General features: G+C 41.0%; 1 protein-coding gene across 1 annotated transcript in view; it reads left to right on the top strand.

Annotated features, from left to right (window-relative positions):
• Positions 1–18640, top strand: part of LOC148017122 (uncharacterized) — a 43595-nt gene extending 24955 nt beyond the window's left edge. The window contains exons 3-6 of the mRNA XM_087662525.1: positions 2964–3008; positions 13526–13634; positions 13719–13980; positions 17832–18640. Coding sequence (XP_087518651.1) covers positions 2964–3008; positions 13526–13634; positions 13719–13980; positions 17832–18050 — 635 coding nt within the window. The 3' untranslated portion in view covers positions 18051–18640. The remainder of the gene's footprint in view (positions 1–2963; positions 3009–13525; positions 13635–13718; positions 13981–17831) is intronic.
• Positions 18641–21954: the final 3314 nt, after the last annotated feature.

The following is a 21954-nucleotide window of genomic DNA, read 5'->3' as shown; positions in this document are numbered from 1 at the left end:
TTGATACCATGTCAAAAGATGATGTATCAGCGAGGCAGTAGGGTTTGCGGGGAGGAACACGGAGTGAACTTGGCAAACATGGAGAAGAGAAGAGAAGAGAGAAGAAACTATGATGAATGGAATGATGAAGTTATGAATCATAGAGTGAATGTGATACAAGGGAACAAGGGTGCCGTAGCACAAGGAAGATGATGAAGACAACCATGAACCACAAACCTCAATGTCCTCCCCAAGGGGTGTGAGGGTAGTGGAGAGGTTGGAGAGAAGAGGTGATGGACTGAATGAATCAGCCGTAAGGAATGAATGAGAGAGTGGCCTATAAATAGGCACAGTCAGTCTAGGGTGGGCCCCTTTTTGGGGCTGCAAACCCTAAACACAAAATGCAGAAACGCAAAAATGCAAACTAAGGGTGAAGGGTTTCTCAACAAACCCTACTGTTTCTTTGCATTGTCGCTTATTTTGACATGGTATCAGAGCATACCTGTTATTTTTGACAAGTCGTAGGTGAAAATCAAGGGGCATTTGACCCAAATTGCTTGCTAATTGTATGTACAGTAACGGGCTTTTGGATCAGCAAAGCAGATTGTGGAATCTCAACTTGTGCACTATCCATTAGCAATCAAAGTTAAAGAAAACTGAAAGGGGCGCCAGTTTTGGGGTCAACCGGGTGTCTATTGTCCAAGATTGTTAAGGTAATGTGTGCATTTCAGTTTATGTTCAGTTATTAACTGCTGTAATTAAGTGGTTGATCAGGTTTTAGCACCCTATCCGAAGAGAAAGGCTGGTTTCACTTGTCCACACTATTTGTGGTACTTTTTCCTCAGATTTGGAGCTATTGTTTGGTGTTTCCTGCGAGCAATCCCTCTCCTCTCTTCGCCCTTCGCTGTCTACACTGGTTCAAAATGGTTTCCCTCAACTTTACTGCTGTTTCCTCTATTCCAGCAAGGAATAGCCATGGTGAAGGATATGTTTTGGAGCCACACGTGCACCATTAGCAACTATGGAGCTATCGGTGGCTCAGAGTGGTGGGAAAGCAACTATTGCCATGTCATACGCATAAGGAGTGTTACACGAGTGAAGGATCATCTTGCTCATGTTAATGGTAAGGATATTGATAATTGCCCAGATGTGCCGGATGATGTGTTTGCTAGTTTAGAGCATTGGAGGGGGCAACACCTTGTGGTCAGTGTGGCAAATGAGGATGATACTCCACAACAAAGTGCACGTCCTACGGTAACACATTTGTATTTATTTTTCACACATTGTTTACCGAGTACTCTATTTTTTGAGTCTATATGACATAATATGAGTCTATGGCTGCTCACTTTTGAGTCTTCACTTTTGAATCACCATGAATCACGGTAGAACTCACTGAGCAAGCAGTGAACAGCTGGATATCTCTGAACAGAGCAGTCCACAGCAGTCCAAAGGCTCTCAGATTGGTCCTTCCACATGCATCCAACAACCACAATTAGTCTTCTATCCATGAACTTAAGTTATGTCCTGTTTCTCCTCAGTGATTGCCCTGCAAAGAGCATCGAACACCAGCCAAAAAGCACACAGCAAGTAGGTGCCCTGTTGCTGCCCCTCTATCTGTGCTGAAAATTGCGGCTGCTTCCTGGGCACTTTACATAGCATAAATCTCTCATGTCACTTGTCCAGGGTCACTAGTTTTAGCTACTTGTCCAGAACAGCCCTAAACACTTTGCATTCACCTTGAACATAAAAAACCACTTCCAGCTTCATGATAGATAGTGACAGTTAGTATAAACTCAGTGTAAATAATGACACACAAGTCCATAGGCTCACAGGTAAAATCTAGTCTCTAACAATCATCCCATATGATTTCAATCTGTAGACATGGAACTGCGTGGCACCACGAGAGAGAGCCCACTATTGATCTACATGACATTTATATAACAAAGACTCTCTAGGATCTATGAAAGAAATTATCCTCACATTGCGTGGGCAATGGGAAAGATTGTAAGGTGACCCTAAACATATGAAGAGGAGTGATGCTTTTATGTGGACACGGGACACTTGAAACTTCTTCCACTCACTTTGAGTCACATATGGTATGGCATTACAACCATCTAGACTAGTTGTTTACCCAGCCATTGTATTCATGTTACACTTACTACTCCCTTATAGGGTTCACTTTGTACTTTGTATTTTACCTTAGGGATTCTTTCAAAGGTGTTACTAATAGATTTTTCTTTTCTTTGGGGGGGAAAAATAAACTAAGTACATCTTGCACATCTTACATTGTTCTTAGTAGAGGAAAAAACTTTACAAACAATTTAATAATTGATATACCACAGCTATAGGTTATCAATCAGCACAGAAAATCATGTTTTAGCTTGGAGTTGGATAATACACCATTTCATAGCTTCCAAGTATTCTTAGGATGGAGTTTCCACGAGCATTAACTTGGTAGTATGAACCTGTTTTTGCATGCCTAACTTGTTTAATAGTATGGCTGTTCATTGTAGTCATTTCCACCCCTTTCTCTTGTATGAGCTGGAGCCAGCCAGGGGTGACCTAGCAGGGTCTTTTGCTCATCTTGTATTTCTTGTGAGCTTTGTCTTTTTGTTGAACTCATAAAGAAAATGTTTTGGAAGAAAAGAAGAAGAAGTGTGTTGTCCTGACCAAGGATTTCTGAGGTGAAACAACTTTCATGTTTCATAGTAGTCTAGTCAAGGCTTTAGTTGAAGGATTTTAACTTCATACTTGTGTGGAGTTAACATTGTTATTTTTAGTACTTGCATAGAGTAGAATAGCATGCATGAGCCGATGCATATAGTTTTTGTCTGGACATTTTCTTTTCGCAGTCATGCAAGTGTGTTGTGATATTTGTTTATGCTTCATCTGCCATTGGTATATTCTGCTCCATAAAGTGGTCTTCCAACTCTACTTTCTTTGATATATTTTTCCTTTTTGTGGTTGTGGGTTGGACTCTGCAGTTACTGGTGGTTTAAACCTTTTGCACAGGCTCATCTCAACAGCAGGTCAGTTGCTTTTCGAAAGTGAGAGTGCAAGGTGTGATGTTTAGACCTGATTATTGTACTGCAGGTACAATTCACAATTGGCCACATACAAACACCTGTGAGCTGAAACTTCAGACTTAACCTGGAAGTATAAACTTCGTAATTATTGAGTGAGGGTGGAGGCAAGGTTGAGAGAGGGAGGAGGTAAAGAGACCATGATAGAGAGTGGGAGACTTGAAGGGAGATTGAATCAATATGAAAATCATTAAATATATGAAAGCGATCTTTGGGGCAAAGAAGGGTTAAATGCCAGTCCATGCTATATCATAAGAAACAAATGTGACAAAAGCGCATACTAGCTAATCTGTTATGCCCATAGATGGTACTTGTGAATGTGATGAATAAACTTGAAAACATGCAAAACTTTCACACACTCCCACTATTCTAACACCCCCTAGGTGAGAGTACATAAGGGTTTGAATAGAAACATATTGTATGAACAAAACTTGTTAAACAAGGTATGAGAGACAACAGATGGCCAAGGATTGAAGAGATGTCCACTTAGACCTGTCACCAGTGGGCTGAGTGATGCCAGAAGAGAGCGATATGCTCCAACAGATCCCGAATGCCAGCAGGCAGCCACCACTCAAAGCAGATCAGCTGCATTCTAATGATGACCAGCAGCAGTGCCTTCAGAAAGTGATGATGGATGGAGCAGGGCTGTACTTTGGGGCAGAAACAGTTCAGGGAGCAGCCATGTGTATTGCAGCAGCTTGGAAGATGTATCCACCAGCAGCCAAACACAGCAGCAGGACACCCCTGGGGCAGTTGAGAGACTGCAGTCCTTGCGTTGACAGCAGTGCAGCAGTTTGTGGCAGCAGAAGGGAATGCTAGGACAACAGCAGAAGTCACCTTCAGTCCAGGGTTTTTCATGATGATGAAGCATGTGCACCAGGCTGGGTCGCAATAAAGGCTGATGGCAGAGGGTGGTAATGGTGATGGAAATTGGCAAGGAATTGATAGAATGTGGGATGATAAGTGAACTTTTTTAGCCAGTTGTCCCACCAAAAGTTGAGCTTTTGTAAAGCAATTTAATTGTAATTCCCTTGGGGCTGTATGAGAGCCGACAATTTAGCCACTCAAATTTAATTAGTTTGTGGCTTAATTTTAGCCAGCTTTGTACCCCTTCTCATATACAAAAAGGGGTCCCAAGAGGAATGAGAAGCAATGCTTTTTGCCATTTGATGTTTATTTCTATTTTTTGGTTCTTGTTCTTGTTGTTTTTTGTTTTTGTTTTTAAAGATCATCATATAAAGGGAACCATAGTGTAGAACCACTTCCCCAAGAGTGTTGGTGATAAAGGAATACCCCCACAAATATGATGGCTGCTCGAGATCAAGATGTGGTTAAGATAGCCCACAAATCTCTACTCAGGAAGTAAAAAGAGATGCATGCTCAGGTTTATATTTCACTCTTGAAATTGTTGCATTTCAACATGAAATGTTTCACCCTTGGGTAGGTCCCAAGTGAAATGCCCATAAAACGACAACAGAATATCACATTTGAAATACATATATCAGTAGGTTTTTAATAGAAATTGCATTTTTCCCTTGGATTGAAAGGGGTAGACGAAATGCTGTATGTTGAAATGTCCCATTAGTGAAACGTGTTTTGCATTTCATACTTGGTGAAGTGTGTTTCATTTAGCATGGGCTTTGCGGCTAGGAGGGGAGTCTAATATCCAATCCACTTTATGGTTTCTGTGTCATGGGCACAACTGGTGTTCTGTCTTATACACAAGTTAGATCTAGGGGGCGTTTCATTGGTATTTGACTGTCAACTTGCTCTCTAGCATGGGCTTTGCGGCTAGGAGGGGAGTCTAAAATCCATCCACTTTATGGTTTCTGTGTCATGGGTACAACTGGTGTTCTGTCTTATACAAAAGTTAGATCTAGGGGGCGTTTCATTGGTATTCGATTGCCAACTTGCTCTCTAGCGTGAGACACAATGACATGCAAAAAACCATTGTTTGCTCAGGGAACTGTGATGGTCCATGCCTGAGGGTTTGAATAGGGTGGTATGGGATGCTACCAGTGAGAGGGGCGAACATGAAAAGCATTTATTGGAGGGGGCGGATATGACGAGACGTGGTTTTTTTTTGGTACTTGTGCTTGAGATGGTGCAGGGGTTCTTGACACTTATTTGTATAAATCTTTTGAACGCGTGCTGGCTATTGGGGCATGGGGGGACTGCCATGACAAACCGAGCATTGAAAAGTTTTGCGTGTTGTTACCATTAGAAGCTTAACTTTTAGAATTTTAATGTTTGTGAGAGTTGAGATTGTTATTGTGTGTGTGTGTGTGTGTGTGTGTGTGTGTGTGTGTGTGTAGAGAGAGAGAGAGAGAGAGAGAGAGAGAGAGAGAGAGAGAGAGAGAGAGAGAGAGAGAGAGTCCAGCGTTTTTACGAAAAAAAAAGAGAGAGTCCAGCAGTCCTACATCATTAGTAGGGTTGCACAATCTGCATATTTGGAGATCTGCATGATTTGAGCATGTTGCCCTGTTTCTGCTGCCCTTGCAGGGTGATACACAGAGAGAGAGAGAGAGAGAGAGAGAGAGAGAGGAAGGGGGAAGAGCTAACATGGCTGGCCCTAATACTGTGTTCGTGGACCGACCAGAGGCTACACTTGCTTTGGATTCCGTGGCTAACAATGAAGAGGAAATGGTTCCATGCATGGAAGAAATGGTACCTTGTTTGGATGATCAGCCGGTAGGCAAATGTCATAAACATGCTTTCGACAAACCTATGGGCTTTGTGGAAGCTTCTACTCCAATGCATACTTGTGTTTGCTCTTGTGCGCAAGCGGCCATTATCTCTGAGGACTCCCAAGAGTTGGATTGGGAGCACTTGATTGAATTTGCAAACACTTCATTGGGTGATTATGTTCACCAAAATCTTTGCAGTGCTGCGGACAAGGTTGAGGAAGATGTGTTGGATGCTAATGTGGATAGTTGTGCTGCGTTCACTTTTTGGTTTTTATAAAAAGGGTGTCATTGTTTTTTACGGGTAGAATTTCGATGCTTGCTCGGATCTGTCAGACTCTTTGATGTAAACTGACCGTGTGGATGAAATTTTTGTAGACCCTAGGGGCTTTTATGAGGTGCTCTTGCATTCTCCTTAGATGTGGGATGCTTTATTGGCTAAGCTACCTTTGTTTTTTGATCGCCGCTTTGTACACATTGAGTCCTAGAAGCCCCTGGCAAATTTCCAATGTTCACTTTAGCATGAATGTCCCATTTGGGTGTAGATTGAAGCTTGCCCAACAGTATATTGGCCTTTGTTTAAGGAGGCTATGGTTGCTATTGGCATGGTTTTGGTGCCACCAACCTTGCATGTTGCTAATTGGAACACACTATGCATGCTATGGGATACCAGCTATAATAGGCCTAATTGGCTGCGCATAAACTGGTCCGGTATGCATCCATTGATTTTTTGGCTCAAATGGGGCACTGGGACAACATGAGGTTTCGAAAGAAGGGCCACATCAAGCACAAGATGCACACAATTTTGATAACAACCAAAAGCAAATGATGCTAGTGGGTCTAGTATGGCAAGTGTCAGTCCAACTTGGTAGCATCAATCCAAAGAGTTTTGGGCAGTAAGGCATGCATGTGAATGTGTGTTGGCCCAAGTGTGTAGTAATTTTGCAATTAGTTGAAAGTGTATGGAAGATAGTCAATGAACTAATTGATGCACGATAACTCAATCACAAAATGAGAGGTGATGTATTAATGAGAGAGAGAGAATACAACACCAAAGGCGATCAAAATGAATAATGCCACACTTGTATGCTAATGAGGAACAAAGTGTTTTTTATAATAAAATAAAACCCTAATGGCTTAACCATCATAGAAAACCCTAATCCTAGTGTCACTTAGTGCCTAGGACACTAGGAGCAACAACTGCATTTAATGATAGTTTAAATGCCTAGGAATCGATCATGGACTACAAAGCCCCCTCCATGAGATGGGTAGATTGATCAAGGAAAAATGACAAAATCCTAAAAAATGAAAGAAAATATAAGGTCATGGTTGCACAGGTTCATCCAAGTGGATGTAGCAACCTGTGACAATATAGAGTATGACAGATTATGGAACAAATGGAATCAAGTTCAAGGCTTGACGAAAAGCCTGGAACTTTGGTCGAGGAAGAGCCTTCGTGAATAGATCTGCTAAGTTGTCTTCAATCGGTATGTAAGACAACTCTATTTCTCTAGTTGACATCTACTTACGAACATAATGGTAAGGAACTTCTATATGCTTTGTGCGGGCATGGACCACTGGGTTTTGCGCCATGGCCAAAGCACTCTGGATGTTAGTGTAGATAAGTGGCGGAGCGGTCTAGTGCACATGAAGATGTGTAAGTAACTTGCAAAGTGAAACACACTCCACTGTGGCTATGAATACTGCTCTGTACTCAGCTTCACAATTGGAAGTAGCAATTGTAGTTTGTTTCTTACTAAACCAAGAAACAAGAGATGTAGCCAAGAAGAAGTAGTTGCTACTAAGAAAGACATGAGAATTTGAACATCCAGCCCAATCACTGTTAGAATATCCATACAAAGAGAGTGAAGAATGAGGCTTGTAGAAAAGGTCAAGATTTTGGGTGCCTTTAAGATATCGAAAATATGTCTCATTGCTTGCCAATGAACTACTGAAGGGTTGTGCATAAATTTGCTCAACTGGGAGATAGCAAACTGAAGATCGGGCCTCATGTGACATAGATAAATTAAGCATCTCCAAGAGCTTGCTGATGTAAAGTAGTATTAAAGGATTTGCTACCATCATTGGAAGTGAATCCGAAACCAGGCTCCAAGGGAGTAGACATGGGCTTGCAATCCTCAAACTAAAAGTGCTGAAGAAGCTGTCCAATATACTTGGGCTGTGTCATGATGATGCCCCTCTCAATGGTGGCAAATTGGATACCCAAACAATAGTGAAGTAAACTAAGATCTGTCACGGCAAACGTTTACTCTAAATCATCCTTAAATGCTGCAATTTGACTAGCATTGGTCCCAATGACAAGCATGTCATCAACATAAAGCACAAGAATAATAAAATCAAATCCTTGATGTCCAATGTAAATGTAAAGAGTAACCTTGGTAGGGCTATTCTGAAATCCAAGATGCAATAGATGGGAATGTATGCGGGCATACCAAGCTTGTGGAGCTTGTTTTAAACCGTACAAAGCCTTTGAGATGATAGAATTTATGCTCAAAGCCTTTGACTACAAATCTTGGAGGCTGAGAAACATATGGCTCTTTAGTGAGAGATCCATGTAGAAACATTGTCTTGATGTCCAATTGTTGCACCTCCCAATGAAAGTGGGCAGCAAGGGCAATAATACTCTTGATTGTAGTAATGCGAGAGGTAGGGACAAAAGTTTCCTTAAAGTCGATTCCTTGTTGTTGGGTATAGCTCTTGGCAACAAGGCGGGCTTTTAACCTGTCAATAGAACCATGAGACTTTCTTTTAATTTTATAAACCCATTTGGTACCTATTGCATGCTTGCCATGAGGCAAATCACAGAGCTCCGAAGTGTCATTTTGATGGATGGAATCAAACTGTGTCTTCATGGCGTCCACCCAACGATCATTTGAAAAAGCATCTTTGTAACATAGAGGTTCTTCATTGCATGTTGTAGCCACCAATGTACATGCAAGAAGATTACCTTGTTCCTTATGAGCAGAGGCTCTTGTGCAGGCAACCAAAGAAAGAGGTTGCTTGTTGTCCTGAAGAGTGTCTAGCAACCGGCGAGGGACTTTTTTAGGCAGCTGAATTTCAGCCCGTGTCTGCTCCCTTGGAGCGTGGTTTCAGATTCACTTCTAATGATAGTAGTGGATCCTTTGATACTATTTTATATCAGTAGGTTGTTGGATGCTTGATTGGATGTGTGGAATGTTACCTTTCTTCACGGATAAAGCAATTATGGCATGTGCTTGGGCATTGTGGCCATCCATTGAATCTGGTCGTGAGTGGGAAGCATTGTGGAAGAGGAAGATGATTCAACATCATGAGAGCCACCTCGTGTCATCGAGGCGGGAGGTGGTGCTAGAGTTGGAGAAGTCGGATGTTGCTCGACAGCGTTGACAATATGCCATAAATTCTTCACGAGAAGAACATGTTGCATCATGTAAGCCCATATTGGGTAATTGGTGCCGTTGAGCTTGTCGTTGGCACCAAGCATACCCAACAAATCATTATTATTGTTGGTCATGAGTGATGATCGGCAATAAAATAATAGATTCTAAGTGAAGAGAGAGAAAATAGATGATTGAATAATAATAAGCCACTAATAGAAGCTTCCCGCCTCGATGAAGTCTAATAATAATCTTTTCTTACTGTTTTCTTGCTGAGGAGAGAGAAAAATATGCAAACTATATTTTCAAAAATAAAATATTATTTGATCAAGCCGGTAATCAGCAATATGCTGAGAGTAGAGATTAATGGCTGAAAGTGCTCCGATAATTTGTTTAGTAGTAGAATTTGATGAAAATTCACCCAATAAATGCGCGGAAATAATAAAATTTGTCTTCAATGTCGGGAAACAACAAGGCCAACAGCCAAATAAAATGATTTTTGAGCACGTCAAGGCCAAAGAAAATGAATTGAGGCAAAAGGCCCAAATTTGGAGGGCCTCAAAGGTGAAATTGGGTAAAAGCCCCAAATTCAACCTAAAAATTGAAGAGAAGTTGAAGTAATTGGGTAAAATTATAACCCAATTAATGTCGAATGCTGTGCCTCAAGGTGAATTGAGCCTCGATTTTGAAGAAATTTGATGAATTTCAGAAGAAGAATTTTTGTGAAATTTTTACCAGATGTTGTCAAATGTCATGCCTCTTGATGAATTGAGCCTCAATGCCGATGTGAAATTTGGGAAAAATTTGGTCAAATTGTTGAGAAGCCCCAAATTTGATGAAGACGGTGCATGAAATTCCTTCAATTCGGTGATGAAATGCATGAATTCGAGAGAAATTTTGGGAAAAGCCCCAAATATGTGCCAAATTGAGCTCAGGAAGGGCAATAGGTGTGAACAGGGCTTTGTTGAGCTGAAAATAATAGAAAATGATTGAATAATATATTCTTTTATGAAAGTTTTTAATAAGGCTTGGTCGAAATTGATCTGTCGGCTGTGAAGAAGACATGGCTGCAAGTTGTCAGCATCTATTCACACTTATGACGTGGCATGTTGGTTGATTGATGGCGAGAAGGTCGGCAGAGAAGCGGCAGGTCGGTGTTGGTTGGCAGGTGGCAATGAGGGTGGCAGGATGCAGACAGTAGGTTGGTGATGTGGCGATGGGTAGCGAGTCACGTTAGCAGGATACCTTTGACGACGGATGGGCACAATTGAAGGCAGCAATTGATTGCAATGTGGGCAGCGCACAAAGGCAGGGTGCAAGTTGCCAGAAATGCAACAGATGGTTGGCGCACCAAACGTGTGAGCTGTCAGTGTGATGGACATGGCAAGCAGCATCAAAGGTGTACATGTCACAGATAAGAAGATGATAGATAAGCGATAAGGTTGGCTCCCTGCAAGCAATGGATCTGTGATGGCAAGTCTGTAGGTTGTGTGTGGAGCAAAGTGCATGTTTCATAAAATGTTAGAAACAGGTTTCATTCGAGATGGAAAAAAGTAGGAAGTTTTATACACATATACTAAGACTCATGTGACATAGACAGCATATATTGATTTTATTCATTATTCTAACAATGCAAATGAACATTCAACATAACATCAATATTTGCATGCATCACAGTCCACCATCCATGCCCAACATAAACTTTCGTTGTAAAAGGAGCCATCAATATATGCAATCATCATGGATAACGACTCAAAACAAAACTCCGGCAATCATTGTCAATATCCATGTCAACCTGTTAAATAAATCCATGACAAACAACTTTACAAAGTCCCAAAACATTTAGGGTATGGCATTGTGAAAGTTTAAAATAGGTGTTTCATACGTTTATGAAGCGCCTAGGTGTGTAACGAGTTTCTTAACATTATGAAATGAGTTTCTTGGCAACTATGGTGCTAATGAGGGACAAAGTATCTTTTTATAATAAAATAAAACCCTAATGGTGTTACTATTATATGAAACCCTAAAATAAACCCTATGTCCTAGGGGCAACAACTGCATTTAATGACAGTTTAGATGTCCAGGGAGCTGGGATCATGGATCAAAGAGCATCAATATGTAGCCTATGAGATGGCCTACAATGTGGGGCACCTAGGATACTTTGGTGGTGGATTTATCTTGCATGCAATGGCTGGTCAATGGACGTCTATGGGTATGTATGGCCGAAGTCCTTATGGTATGCAACAAGTAGTGTATCGAATGCAAGGCCCAATGTATCCAAGTATGGCAAGTGAAAATAAAAATTCCTATGTATAGAAATGTTGGCATGATGCTTGGGGCAAAAAGTGGCACATTTGGTAATGCATTTGCTAATGCTAGTTTGTTTGGGGCTCATGGTATTGATGTTGGTCATGCAAATGCTCAGTGTAGTGCTAGCTATGAGGGACATGCAGCCAATGTACCATTTTTGGTAGCAATGTGAAAGTTCCAATGATTTTTGTGGTCCACAATGACAAAGGCTTAGAATCTAGTGGAGGTTTCAAGGCAAGTGAAGTGAGAGGTAAAGTTTCCATGTGCTACATGTATTGTTTCACTAATGGAAGGAAGCAAATGGATGGAGAAGGTTTGACATGGGAGATCATCCTCAATGATGCACTTTACTTGATGTGTTTTAGTTAGAGCCAACTTTGGATCTCATTTAAGTTCAGCAAGGCATAGAGGGTCCAAAGTGTTGCCTAGTGCTCAAGGGGGAGGTTGCACCTCCCAGTCCCCTAGAGATGGATAGCATAAGCAGGGCCAAAGTGCTAGGCAGCCCATTTTTGCATGTGGAGGCCCAAGTGAAAATGGAAATTTGTCAAATGTCAAGTTTGGATCAGTTTTGGGCTGCACACAGATGTATATTTCATGCTGGGCTGTTTTTCTCCCAGTCTAGGTTGTTTAGGGAAGATTTGAGGGTGGGGACCTCCATTGTGGATAGGGAGATAGCTGGTGAAGCTTTAGGACAGCAGAGCACCTGATCTAGAACAAATTCTGGGGCTGTAAACAGCAAGAAATGCTTAAAATGAGGTCATTGACAGTTGCTGGTGCAAAAATTAGGGTGTTAGACTAGCAAAACCCTAAACACTCGCAGGTGACTTGATTTTCTCTCTCTAAAATAAGAGGTTTGCTCTGACAAACTATTAAAACCCCAATTTACAGCAGAAATTAGGGTTTCTTAGCCACCTCAAAGTGTGCCCATTAAATAGAAGCCCAAAGATCAGAGCAGCTGCTGGAAATGAAGTATTTACAATAGATCTGGTGAAGATTGGAGATCCACATTCAAGTTGACCTGCATGCAAGTGTACTAGATTCAATTTGTGCCCAAATTGTGTCGGAATCAAGGGGCAAATTGGATTGTGATGGAGCTGGTTATTGGTGAAAGCCAAATGTATTGGAATTCGTAGAGAGATCAGTCTTTCTCTCAATGTACTATGAATTCAAGCAGTTTCATTGACTCTTAGATTTGTTACCATAAGGGTGTAGCGAATAAGGTTAGTGATGCCCTTACTTGAATCCTTAAAGTCAATGCTTTGTCTATTAGGAAGGTACAAGGCATTTCTAATCTGGAAACAGATATAATATGTAGAGCTGTGTGAATGGCTAGTGGTCATACTAACATGGGATGCCCATTTTCTAGCTTCCTGTCCTATCCCCATACCATCCCAGTCTTGTCCCATGTTAGAGCCCCCTCTTGTGGTGACAGGGGATGGCAATTCTTTCCCGACTCCTGGCTCGTGGCTCGTGGCTCCCGGCTCCGTCCCCAAAACCCCTTCTCTAACTCCACATTTTTGGTATTGCATGGTTTGCCCTCCCTTGGTATTTCCTCTGCTTTCATTCTTCAATTGATTTGATGATACTTGAGTCTTCCCAGTACCAATTCTCATAGCATGAGATGTGATATGTAAGAAACCCTGCCACTGAGTGATGTGTAGGAAGTGGTCCTTATAGAATTGGGATTTCTTTGAAGATCATCAACTTGCTTTGATTTAGTGTGAAATCTCTTTTGTCACAAAAATCACTCGGCTCATAAAGTCTGCTGTAAACCTTCCTTTGAGTTTGAGATTGAGCAATATATCAAAACAATAGCAAGATAGCAAGATCTGGATCACAGTAACAAGTATATGATACCTGAAGAGTGGTGTATATGGCAAACAAGTTGTAAATAGAATGTTATACAAATATATGGTGCCCTGCTGTCATCCCAGTGATGAGGCTATTAGAGAATCTAGCTAGAAAGCTCGTATTCTATGCACCAAGGATAATAGTGTTCAGAAGGGGGAAAAATGATACTTTGTGTTGTAATAGTGATTGTCAACCTGTTCCAGATGATACATGAATTTCAACTTTAGATTGTTTTGTGTAGCTGGGGCAGCTGCAGGTGCATTTTATATCACTCAGTTTTCAATCAGACCGTGCATGGAAGATATTATTTCGCTTGATGGAAGCCGTCTTCAACAAGAACTTGTTGCGATGTGAGGCATACTAGTTGTTCAATCTTAATGCTTTACAGTCCTTTTCCCTGGTGACTTCAAGTTTGAGATAATGCTCTGTTTTAGTTTGCAGGAAGAGCAAGCACATAACAAAAAGGTGTGGGATCTATTGCAAAAATATTACTACCTTGAACCACTATACGATGATAACACCCAAAATAGACCTGGCGTAACATTGCGTAAGCGAGAAATGATAAAAGCATCAATGGAATCAAGGGATTTGAAGGAAGACCTAGATTCTCAAGATGATAAACATTTGGAGTTGGAGAAACAAATAACAGATGCTGCATCTTATAAGTCAAATGCCCATGGAAATCATGTTGAAACAGTATGTAGTCCATAATTTTCTAGTGTTCTGACATATTCTGACAAATATTACCTCCAAATTAATTATCTTGAGTTGTAATGGCACATTATGATTTTTGAGTTTCAGACGCTTTACAAATCTTGTTTTGCAAAGGTCAGATATAGGCTTTTCTTATATTAGACTTGAATAACCATAAATATTTGTACATTTTTCAACAGAACTGTTCATTAGGATAAACAAGAGGACCTTTCTGCTATAGATGTGCTATAGGCAAATACAGCTTAATCACTGTATTACAAAGACCTGTGCTAATAGATACTTTTGTTGCTCCCAAGATGAAAGCAAGCTGCCACGTACATAGGTGCAACCCTGAAAGAAACTGAATGCACGAGCACTCTGATAGCTCCCTGTGAGACTTGCAAATAGACTGTCCCCTCTACTGGGGATATGGATGTTCCCTTCTGGGACTGGAATGTAGATGGTGCTCTTGAGGAGTCAGGATATCATAAACATCATCTTGGATTAACTTATTACCAAGGAATAACATCTTTGGCACCTTTTGCATAAAATCTGTCTCAGAATGGTGACTGCAAGTAGCCATCTCAGCAAAAGCAATCTTTGCTAGCTGGAATCAATCTATCTCAGATACAAGTTCAGCCCTTGTACTTGACATAAAGCTATGAAAGTAGCCTCACAAACATACAACTTAGTGGGTCTTGTAGTTAATATTCTCTACACATGGGCTAATATAGAAAGACATACAATTTCATGCACACAAATTTTGTGCCTCTAAAAAAGGAGACTTCTCAGCTTCTAGCACCAAAGTTTCATCATGAAGAGTCTAAAGATTTGTGACCTACCCAATAGCTCACTTGGCCAAAGCTTGGTTGTACTTGTGTAGCATTGCCAACTCTCAACAAATTCTTCAAAAACCGAAATGAAGTGGTGAAGAAATATCTCAAAGTGCCTCCAAAAGTGAACTTAATGTACTAAAGTGGCACCATAGTTTTGCCCAGTAAGATAAATTACATCGCACATAGATTTCTTTTGTAAGTCACATTCATCATAAGACACATTTGTCATGTAAGTGAAGTTTGTGTGAAGTTACTGGTCACATAAGTCACATAAGTCTATATATACTTGCTGTTAGCCTATATTATTTCATGATGTCATCTCCTAGTCATGAGCTTCGTTAGAGTCTGAGGGAGACAGAGGAGCTTTGACTGTTTTCAGCCTTTTCATTAGTGTGCATTACACATTGGCTGTCAACTTATCCAGCTCAGTGCATTACAATTTAGGCTGCTTGCACCTATGCTCACACCAAAATGCTGGCGATCCGGCTTTGCTGCAAAAAATGCAGCTGGTGATCAGTTTTCTGCTGTTGACCAGCATTAACTGCTGGTTGGACTGAGCCAGCACATGCCTTGGTACCAGGTCAGCCAGTTTGGGGGATTGCACAGCTATTTATAGCAGCCCCCACTCACTTGGCAGCCACTTTTATCTTTTAGATTTTCAGCACTGTGTCATCCAGTGATTACCCTTTGTCATCCGGTGCATTTTCAGTCATCAGCCTGATCTGCTGCCCTTATTGACACTCCAAGTTGCAGGACTGATTGGTCCACTTTGCATTCAGCATTCCATTGATTTTAGTGCAGATTTCTTCTTCCATTCTCTGGGTTTATTTCAGTGTCTCTCTTCCCTTCTCTCTTCATGTTCATGTGCTTTATCTATTGTGCGCTCTCACATGGTATCATCACCAAAAAAGACGACTGGTGGAGGTTCTTTGAAGAGGAAACCACACTCTACTTGCTGTTTGGTGCAGATTGAAAAACACATTCTTTGCACTATTCGGGCCACCTTCCACGTGTGAGGAGCATCTGTATCTTGTGTTGCTGCAGTGTAGCTGATTTCTTCTCCGTTTGGGCAGCCCAATATCAACCGTGTTTTGTAGATAGACGACCCTATCGTCTAAAGATCAATGTTCTTGTTAGTCATAATGTTGCAAAGACCCTCTCAATCATCAAGATCACAAAGATCGACATGAAGGAGACTGAAGATGAGAGCATTGAATATCATGTGATCCTCAGTTTGACAGGTCCAGAGGAATGGAGTGGCCTTGTTCCCTACTTCTCTACATGTTCCTAATAGGTTTCCTATTGAAGGACCTTGCATGGCCTTTATGGCACCCTCTATGCAAGTGCTTGTTCTTTCATCATTGCTCAAGAAGGATTGACTTGATGGCACCAACTACTCCCTTTGGTTGTGCAAAGTGGAGTATGTATCGGATCCCTTTGATGTGTGGGCTTTTGTGACTAACCTGATATGACATCCAGTGGAGGATCCTTGCATTGATTCTACTCTTAAGATTTGGACCACCATGGAGGTTTGGACAAAGTTATCTTCTCTTTGCCCATTGCATCTCCATCAAGAAGAAGCTTCACATGCTCTCTATTGACAACTCTCCTATGAAGGATCGCATCAACAAAATGGAGGGGAGTTATGGACGATCTTGCATCCCTTGGCTAGACGATCTCATATGAGGGTATGATGATGATTCTTATCACTCATCTTCCATCTCCAAAATATGTTTGTCTTCTACACCAGTCTTTTGACCTCTAGAGTGTGAGACACTATTCTTTGGAAGGAGCTTGCTTTGCTTGTTTTGGAATGGGATGCATGACACATGGAAATTGGAGTCCATGGACCTAGCTCCACACCAAAGCTTTTATTGCAATTCAAGACGGAGCAACAAGGAGCAGGATGATTCAAAGGATGACAAGAAAGGGGAGCCTAAATGCCCAAATTGTGGGAAAGGCTCCTATTGCATGGAGGTGTCTGCAAAAGTATCCTCATTTGGATTTCAGTCATCAGCTTGATCCGCTGCTCTCACTGACGCTTTGAGCTAGGACTGATCAGTCCACTTTGTATTCAGCATTCCATTGAGTTCAGTGCAGACTTCTTCTTCCATTCTCTGTGTTTATTTCAGTCTCGCTCTTCCCTTCTCTCTCTGTGTTTGTGTTCTTCTGTTGGGCACTCTCAAGCTAACTCTGAACTGATTTTTTTGTTGTTACTATGAATATTTGATCATGTTGTCAAGCTCTCTGCACACATTGATTGATGCAAAATGATCACCCCAACTTCAATTCGATAAAGCTCCATTACTAAATCAACTTGTTGCTGTTGCTCAGAGGATTCGAATTTTGGTGATGTCTGCTAGAAATATGTATGCTAATATATGAAGTGTGATTGAGGTTCTCTCGTGAGACTCCTTTCAGATCTAGTCCTTTTTAGCCTTGTCCTCTCAGGTCTCATCCTACTTATAATGTACATAAAGGCAACCCTATTTGGCACTCCAGTGACTAATCTGAATCACCAGCATTACCTTCATTGATCATCGTTCAGATAGCAATTCACCAAACTGCTCTTTGGGAAATAGTTTAATTAAACTCTCTTTCCATGTCAAGTGCAAGAGTTGAGACAGCAGAACATTTTTGGCTGAGTCATATGTCTAGTCTAGAGCATTTGGGTCAGATATACTGGAGCATTAGAAGCTGTCCATACATTTTTTCAAGGCATGTGAATATAAGGATTTCTTTGGGAAGGAAGATTCCTATGTATCTAATGGCCTCAGTCAAATATCATAATTACTTTCCCCGTAGAAGTGTATTTCCAAACTGTAGAAGCCTCTAAAGCTAAGCTAATCAATATAAAACTGAATTTCTATCAAATAGAATATTTATTGACATTGCCAATCTTAATGTCATTTATTGAGGCTCAAAAGCAATTGTAATATTAAGGAGCTGGAAGTAGTTCTTTCAGGAATATTTGTTGTGTTTAATTGACCAAGACTAAGTGTTTTCAATTTCTTGCAGCATGATCATGATGATGAGGCAGTTGTAGATCCCTTCAGTATAATGGGATGGACTGAATCTGGGGAGATGCCAAGTGATTCCAGGAATAAGATGCACTCTCTACAAAGAGATCGAAGCAAAATGGGTGTGAAAGAAAGAAGAGAGTATAACCGCAAGCGGTACCTGGAATGGGAAGAGAAACGAAGAATGAATGCAGATGAGCATTATGGAGCTCATTGAATGATTGATGTTATACTCTGGCTTGAACTGTGAGGTTTTGAACAGCAGACTAATTTCCCCTTTTGATCATCCCCTGCTTTGACTACAATGATAAAGAGTCATGTCTGGACAAAGCCACATGCAAACTTGTGTTATCAGGGTTGTGTGATACATGCACACAAGTACTGTCAAGAATGTCCCTTTATTCTGCAGCATTGTAACTAAATTACAGGTGCGCCTGCATCAGAGAACCTCAAGTACAGCTGTCTATTTTCTTCCTCTCTTAAGTTTTAAGCACTGTAAGAGTCTGAAAAGAGGAATTAAAGGGTCTTGTGTCATTGCGCCTGTGCAACACATTCAGATCAAGCTTCTAGAAGAATCTGCAAAAATTCTCCTCTGGCTTTCTCTGTTCCTGCTGCATTTGCAGCATGAGATAGTGCAACGTCCTGTACTTCCGTGAGAGAATGTATTCACATGTTAAAGAGGTTTAACTCACCTCCATTTAATAATCTGCCTTTGGGTCAATACTACCACATGTTAACTACAATGTACATGCGTTTTGGAAGAAGAGCAACTTGTAGGAACTGGTATAAACTGAGAATTTTCTCCTACCTTGACGTGTGTTTATCAGCTTGGTTGTTATCTGCTGTGGTGTGCCTTTTCAAGCATGGGTATGCACCCTTGCTAATTGATGACTTTGAACTGAAGTTCTTGTGGACAATTTAGTTTCCTGCTGTTTTGTCTATATAAGTATGGTTTCAATGCTAGTAAACTGAATCCAAGTTTCCTATACGTCCTTTTCCTGGAAAGACAATAGTATGAACAGGGCTTGTCGTCTACTTTCTTTTTTCAACCTTTGGTGTCCACTTAACATGATCAAGTAGTGGAAAGTGTATGAAGAGAGGATGCATTACAAATGCTCAAGAGAGAGGGTATTATAAGCAGATAATAGGAGTGATGGAAGCTGAAGTATACAAAATTGAAATTGTTTGTACCACCTGCTTTGTTGTTCTGCAATGGGAAGATGTAGTGAGGTGAAAGATTCACGAACGATTACCGGAACTTATTGCTTCCGCCTATTACTGCAGCTATGGTATCCCTTGATTTTAATTCACTCCGCAGAAACTTTGCAAGCTGTTGGTGACAAAGGTACTATTTGGGGGTAAAAGGGCTATTGCATTAAAGGCTACCATGTTGATAGCTACTCTGAAGCAAGAAGGATGAAGCCATGAAATGTTATTATCTGTTGCTGGCTGCTTTAGAGACTCTGATTTTTAAAAATCCAGTGGGAATGCTGATATTGCCAAATGACACAAGCTCTTCTAGTGAGAGGGGTTTCCCAAAGCAAGTTTGAGAAGTGACATGAAAAGGAGTGCAACCAGGAATGTGTGTGTGTGGTAGCATTAGGAGGGAGCTGAAAAAGTCCATGACCTATTGTATCTGATACAGGTGAAACTATCATGCTTGTTGCTTACTTTTGCTGTTTACCAGAGTTCCACAATGAAAGAGAGCTCCTTGTGGGATTCTTTACCTAAGTCACCGTGGGAAGGAGACAATTTCTAAAAGGTTTGCAGTTTTGGCCTACCATACTGACTGTGGGAAAGCCGTCTACTGTTAGAAGCGTTAGAAAGCTACAGCCAACAGTACTCTAAATCTGTGGGGACCATGGCCATTGAAGAACATACCTAGACGTGACCAGCCATTGAGTGCTCGCGTTCCGCTGCACAAAATACAATAAAGTTATAGTACCGAATGAAACACCCTTTACATTGCACAGTGCTAGCATTCATGATATGCAAGTAAGTCGAAAACTATGGCTGCAGTGCTTTCCCTTCAGCATCCACAATCTTGCTTGCATGGAACCTCTCCATCTCACTTCAAATGGCATCCACAACGTTGGTCCTCTCCAAATTAGCAACTGTGTGAGAAGGATACTGCGATTGTTGATCACGAAGAGCATCTCTTGGAGCAAGCAATCTTCCTGCAGCATATAATTGCAAAGCAGAATCTAAATACTTTTATTGGGCTCTTTCACTCGCAACATCCAAGACGATTGAGACTTGAATAAAATCCTTTGCCTCATTGTTGCAAAGTGTGGGTAACATTGGTTGGGGGTGGATACAATGGCGCCAAATGAGATTCTTGACGTGCATTGCGTTCACCACATATACCCAAGGTGCACCCTCTGGAGCTTGTTCTTGAAAGATAAGAGGAGGCTCACCCTCAAGCCTAGTGTCATGCCTATCTATTTGCCCATTTTGTCCACAAGGCCTAAGAAGAGAAACACATTGTTGTTGACATGAAACTTGAGGCTCATGCAGTTGCATAGGCATATCCACCTCGGAATCCAATCAATGTGGTCATCTCTAAAGATCATTGCCACATTTTGAAATGAAGTGACCTACTGGCCATATTTAAGACAATACCAAACAAATGTTCCTCAAGTCAACTCAAACCTTTGGCTTGCAAATTGGGATCCTTAGAAAATATTCTGGTGGGATGAGGTTTGCATGTATTCCACAACAGGCAAGCTCTTTCTATTTTGAGATGAGAAGCAATGCTCCACCAAAAGCTTTCCCAAGTGGAAGACGTGTATTCTTCCATGGGCGGCCATGGAACAACATGAACTAGTTATTCATCCAAAGAGTTGCATGATTTGCACACGAGTGTTTGAGGTGCGAAAGAAAACCCTTTGGGACCGTCATAAATCTTCGCAACAAAAGGAGCATGCACCAATCCATTATCAATATCCTTATGCAAATCATGATGCAAAAGTAATGCCTCTAACCACGATTGAATTCACATAATGAGGGGAGTTTGACTTGTGAAATAGAAAACGATAGCCCACACTTGAATTCACATAATGTGGGAAGGCTCCACTTTATAGCACAATGCTTGTTCCCAAATTTGCATGTACATGTTCTTCTTCTAGTAAACTAGTTGCCTTCGCTTCATTTGCATGAGCATATTCTCTCATCACAATATTCACGTGAGCAAACTTATATTGAGATGCATTGTTCTTCTCGTGTTGAGGAGGAAAAGTGCCTGTCTGAAGGACCTTTAGAATTCTCAAGCCCAACGGATTGTCTGCTAGCTTGTGGTGCTTTGTCGAAATCACTTCCTACATCATCATGAAAATCCTCAACCCAAAATTCCACATTTGAATCCACAGTGTTGTTCATTGTACCATCATCAATATGTTGGTTGAGGAACTCAATACATCAATACCACGAAGTATGCAATGTATGTACACTCTCAAACTATAACTTGGATGGTAATTCTAACCATGCTAACATCTCCAAAAGGGGGTAAAACTGTAGTGAGATTGTCAAACTATAACTTGGATGGTAATTCTAACCATGCTAACATCTCCAAAAGGGGGTAAAACTATAGTGAAACTGTCAAACTCTCCTCTTTTGTTATTGTCTCTCACCAAGTCGAAACATATATTTGTGGACCATGTCTTGTCATGCACAATTGCGTGATAATGTTTAATTATGCACATGATGATTTGCAAAAGCAAGTACGTACAGAAATGGCAACAACATCTCTCTCTCTCTCTCTCTCACGAATAAGCTTAAATTAAATGACAATATTTACATCAAGCCTTACTAGCTAGCAATGAAAATCACAACAATCACAAGTGAAGCCAAAAGGCTACCAAAACATAGCATTCAAATATCATGTGGGGAGCACAATTGGAGTGTATGCATCCATGGAGCAGCCACTTCAAAAAGGACCAAGTTAGTCAAAACCATGGAATAAATTTGCCATTACAATAATCCTTAAACATGGGCCACATGGCCATGGATACTGGGGGCCAAATAAAAAATAAAGGCATTACAAGTATACCAAATATGCTTAAGAGCAGTCCATCTTAGAAAATGGAAAAGCCAAGCATGGTCAAAGAAGGTATCTTGCCCAT

The sequence above is a fragment of the Lygodium microphyllum genome, chromosome 22, assembly GCF_053477565.2.
Source record: "Lygodium microphyllum isolate KBCC chromosome 22, Lygodium_microphyllum_v1.1.10, whole genome shotgun sequence".
NCBI classification, from domain to species: Eukaryota; Viridiplantae; Streptophyta; class Polypodiopsida; order Schizaeales; family Lygodiaceae; genus Lygodium; species Lygodium microphyllum.
The sequence above is the reverse complement of the archived record's forward strand: the minus strand, read 5'-3'. Positions and strand labels throughout refer to the sequence as shown.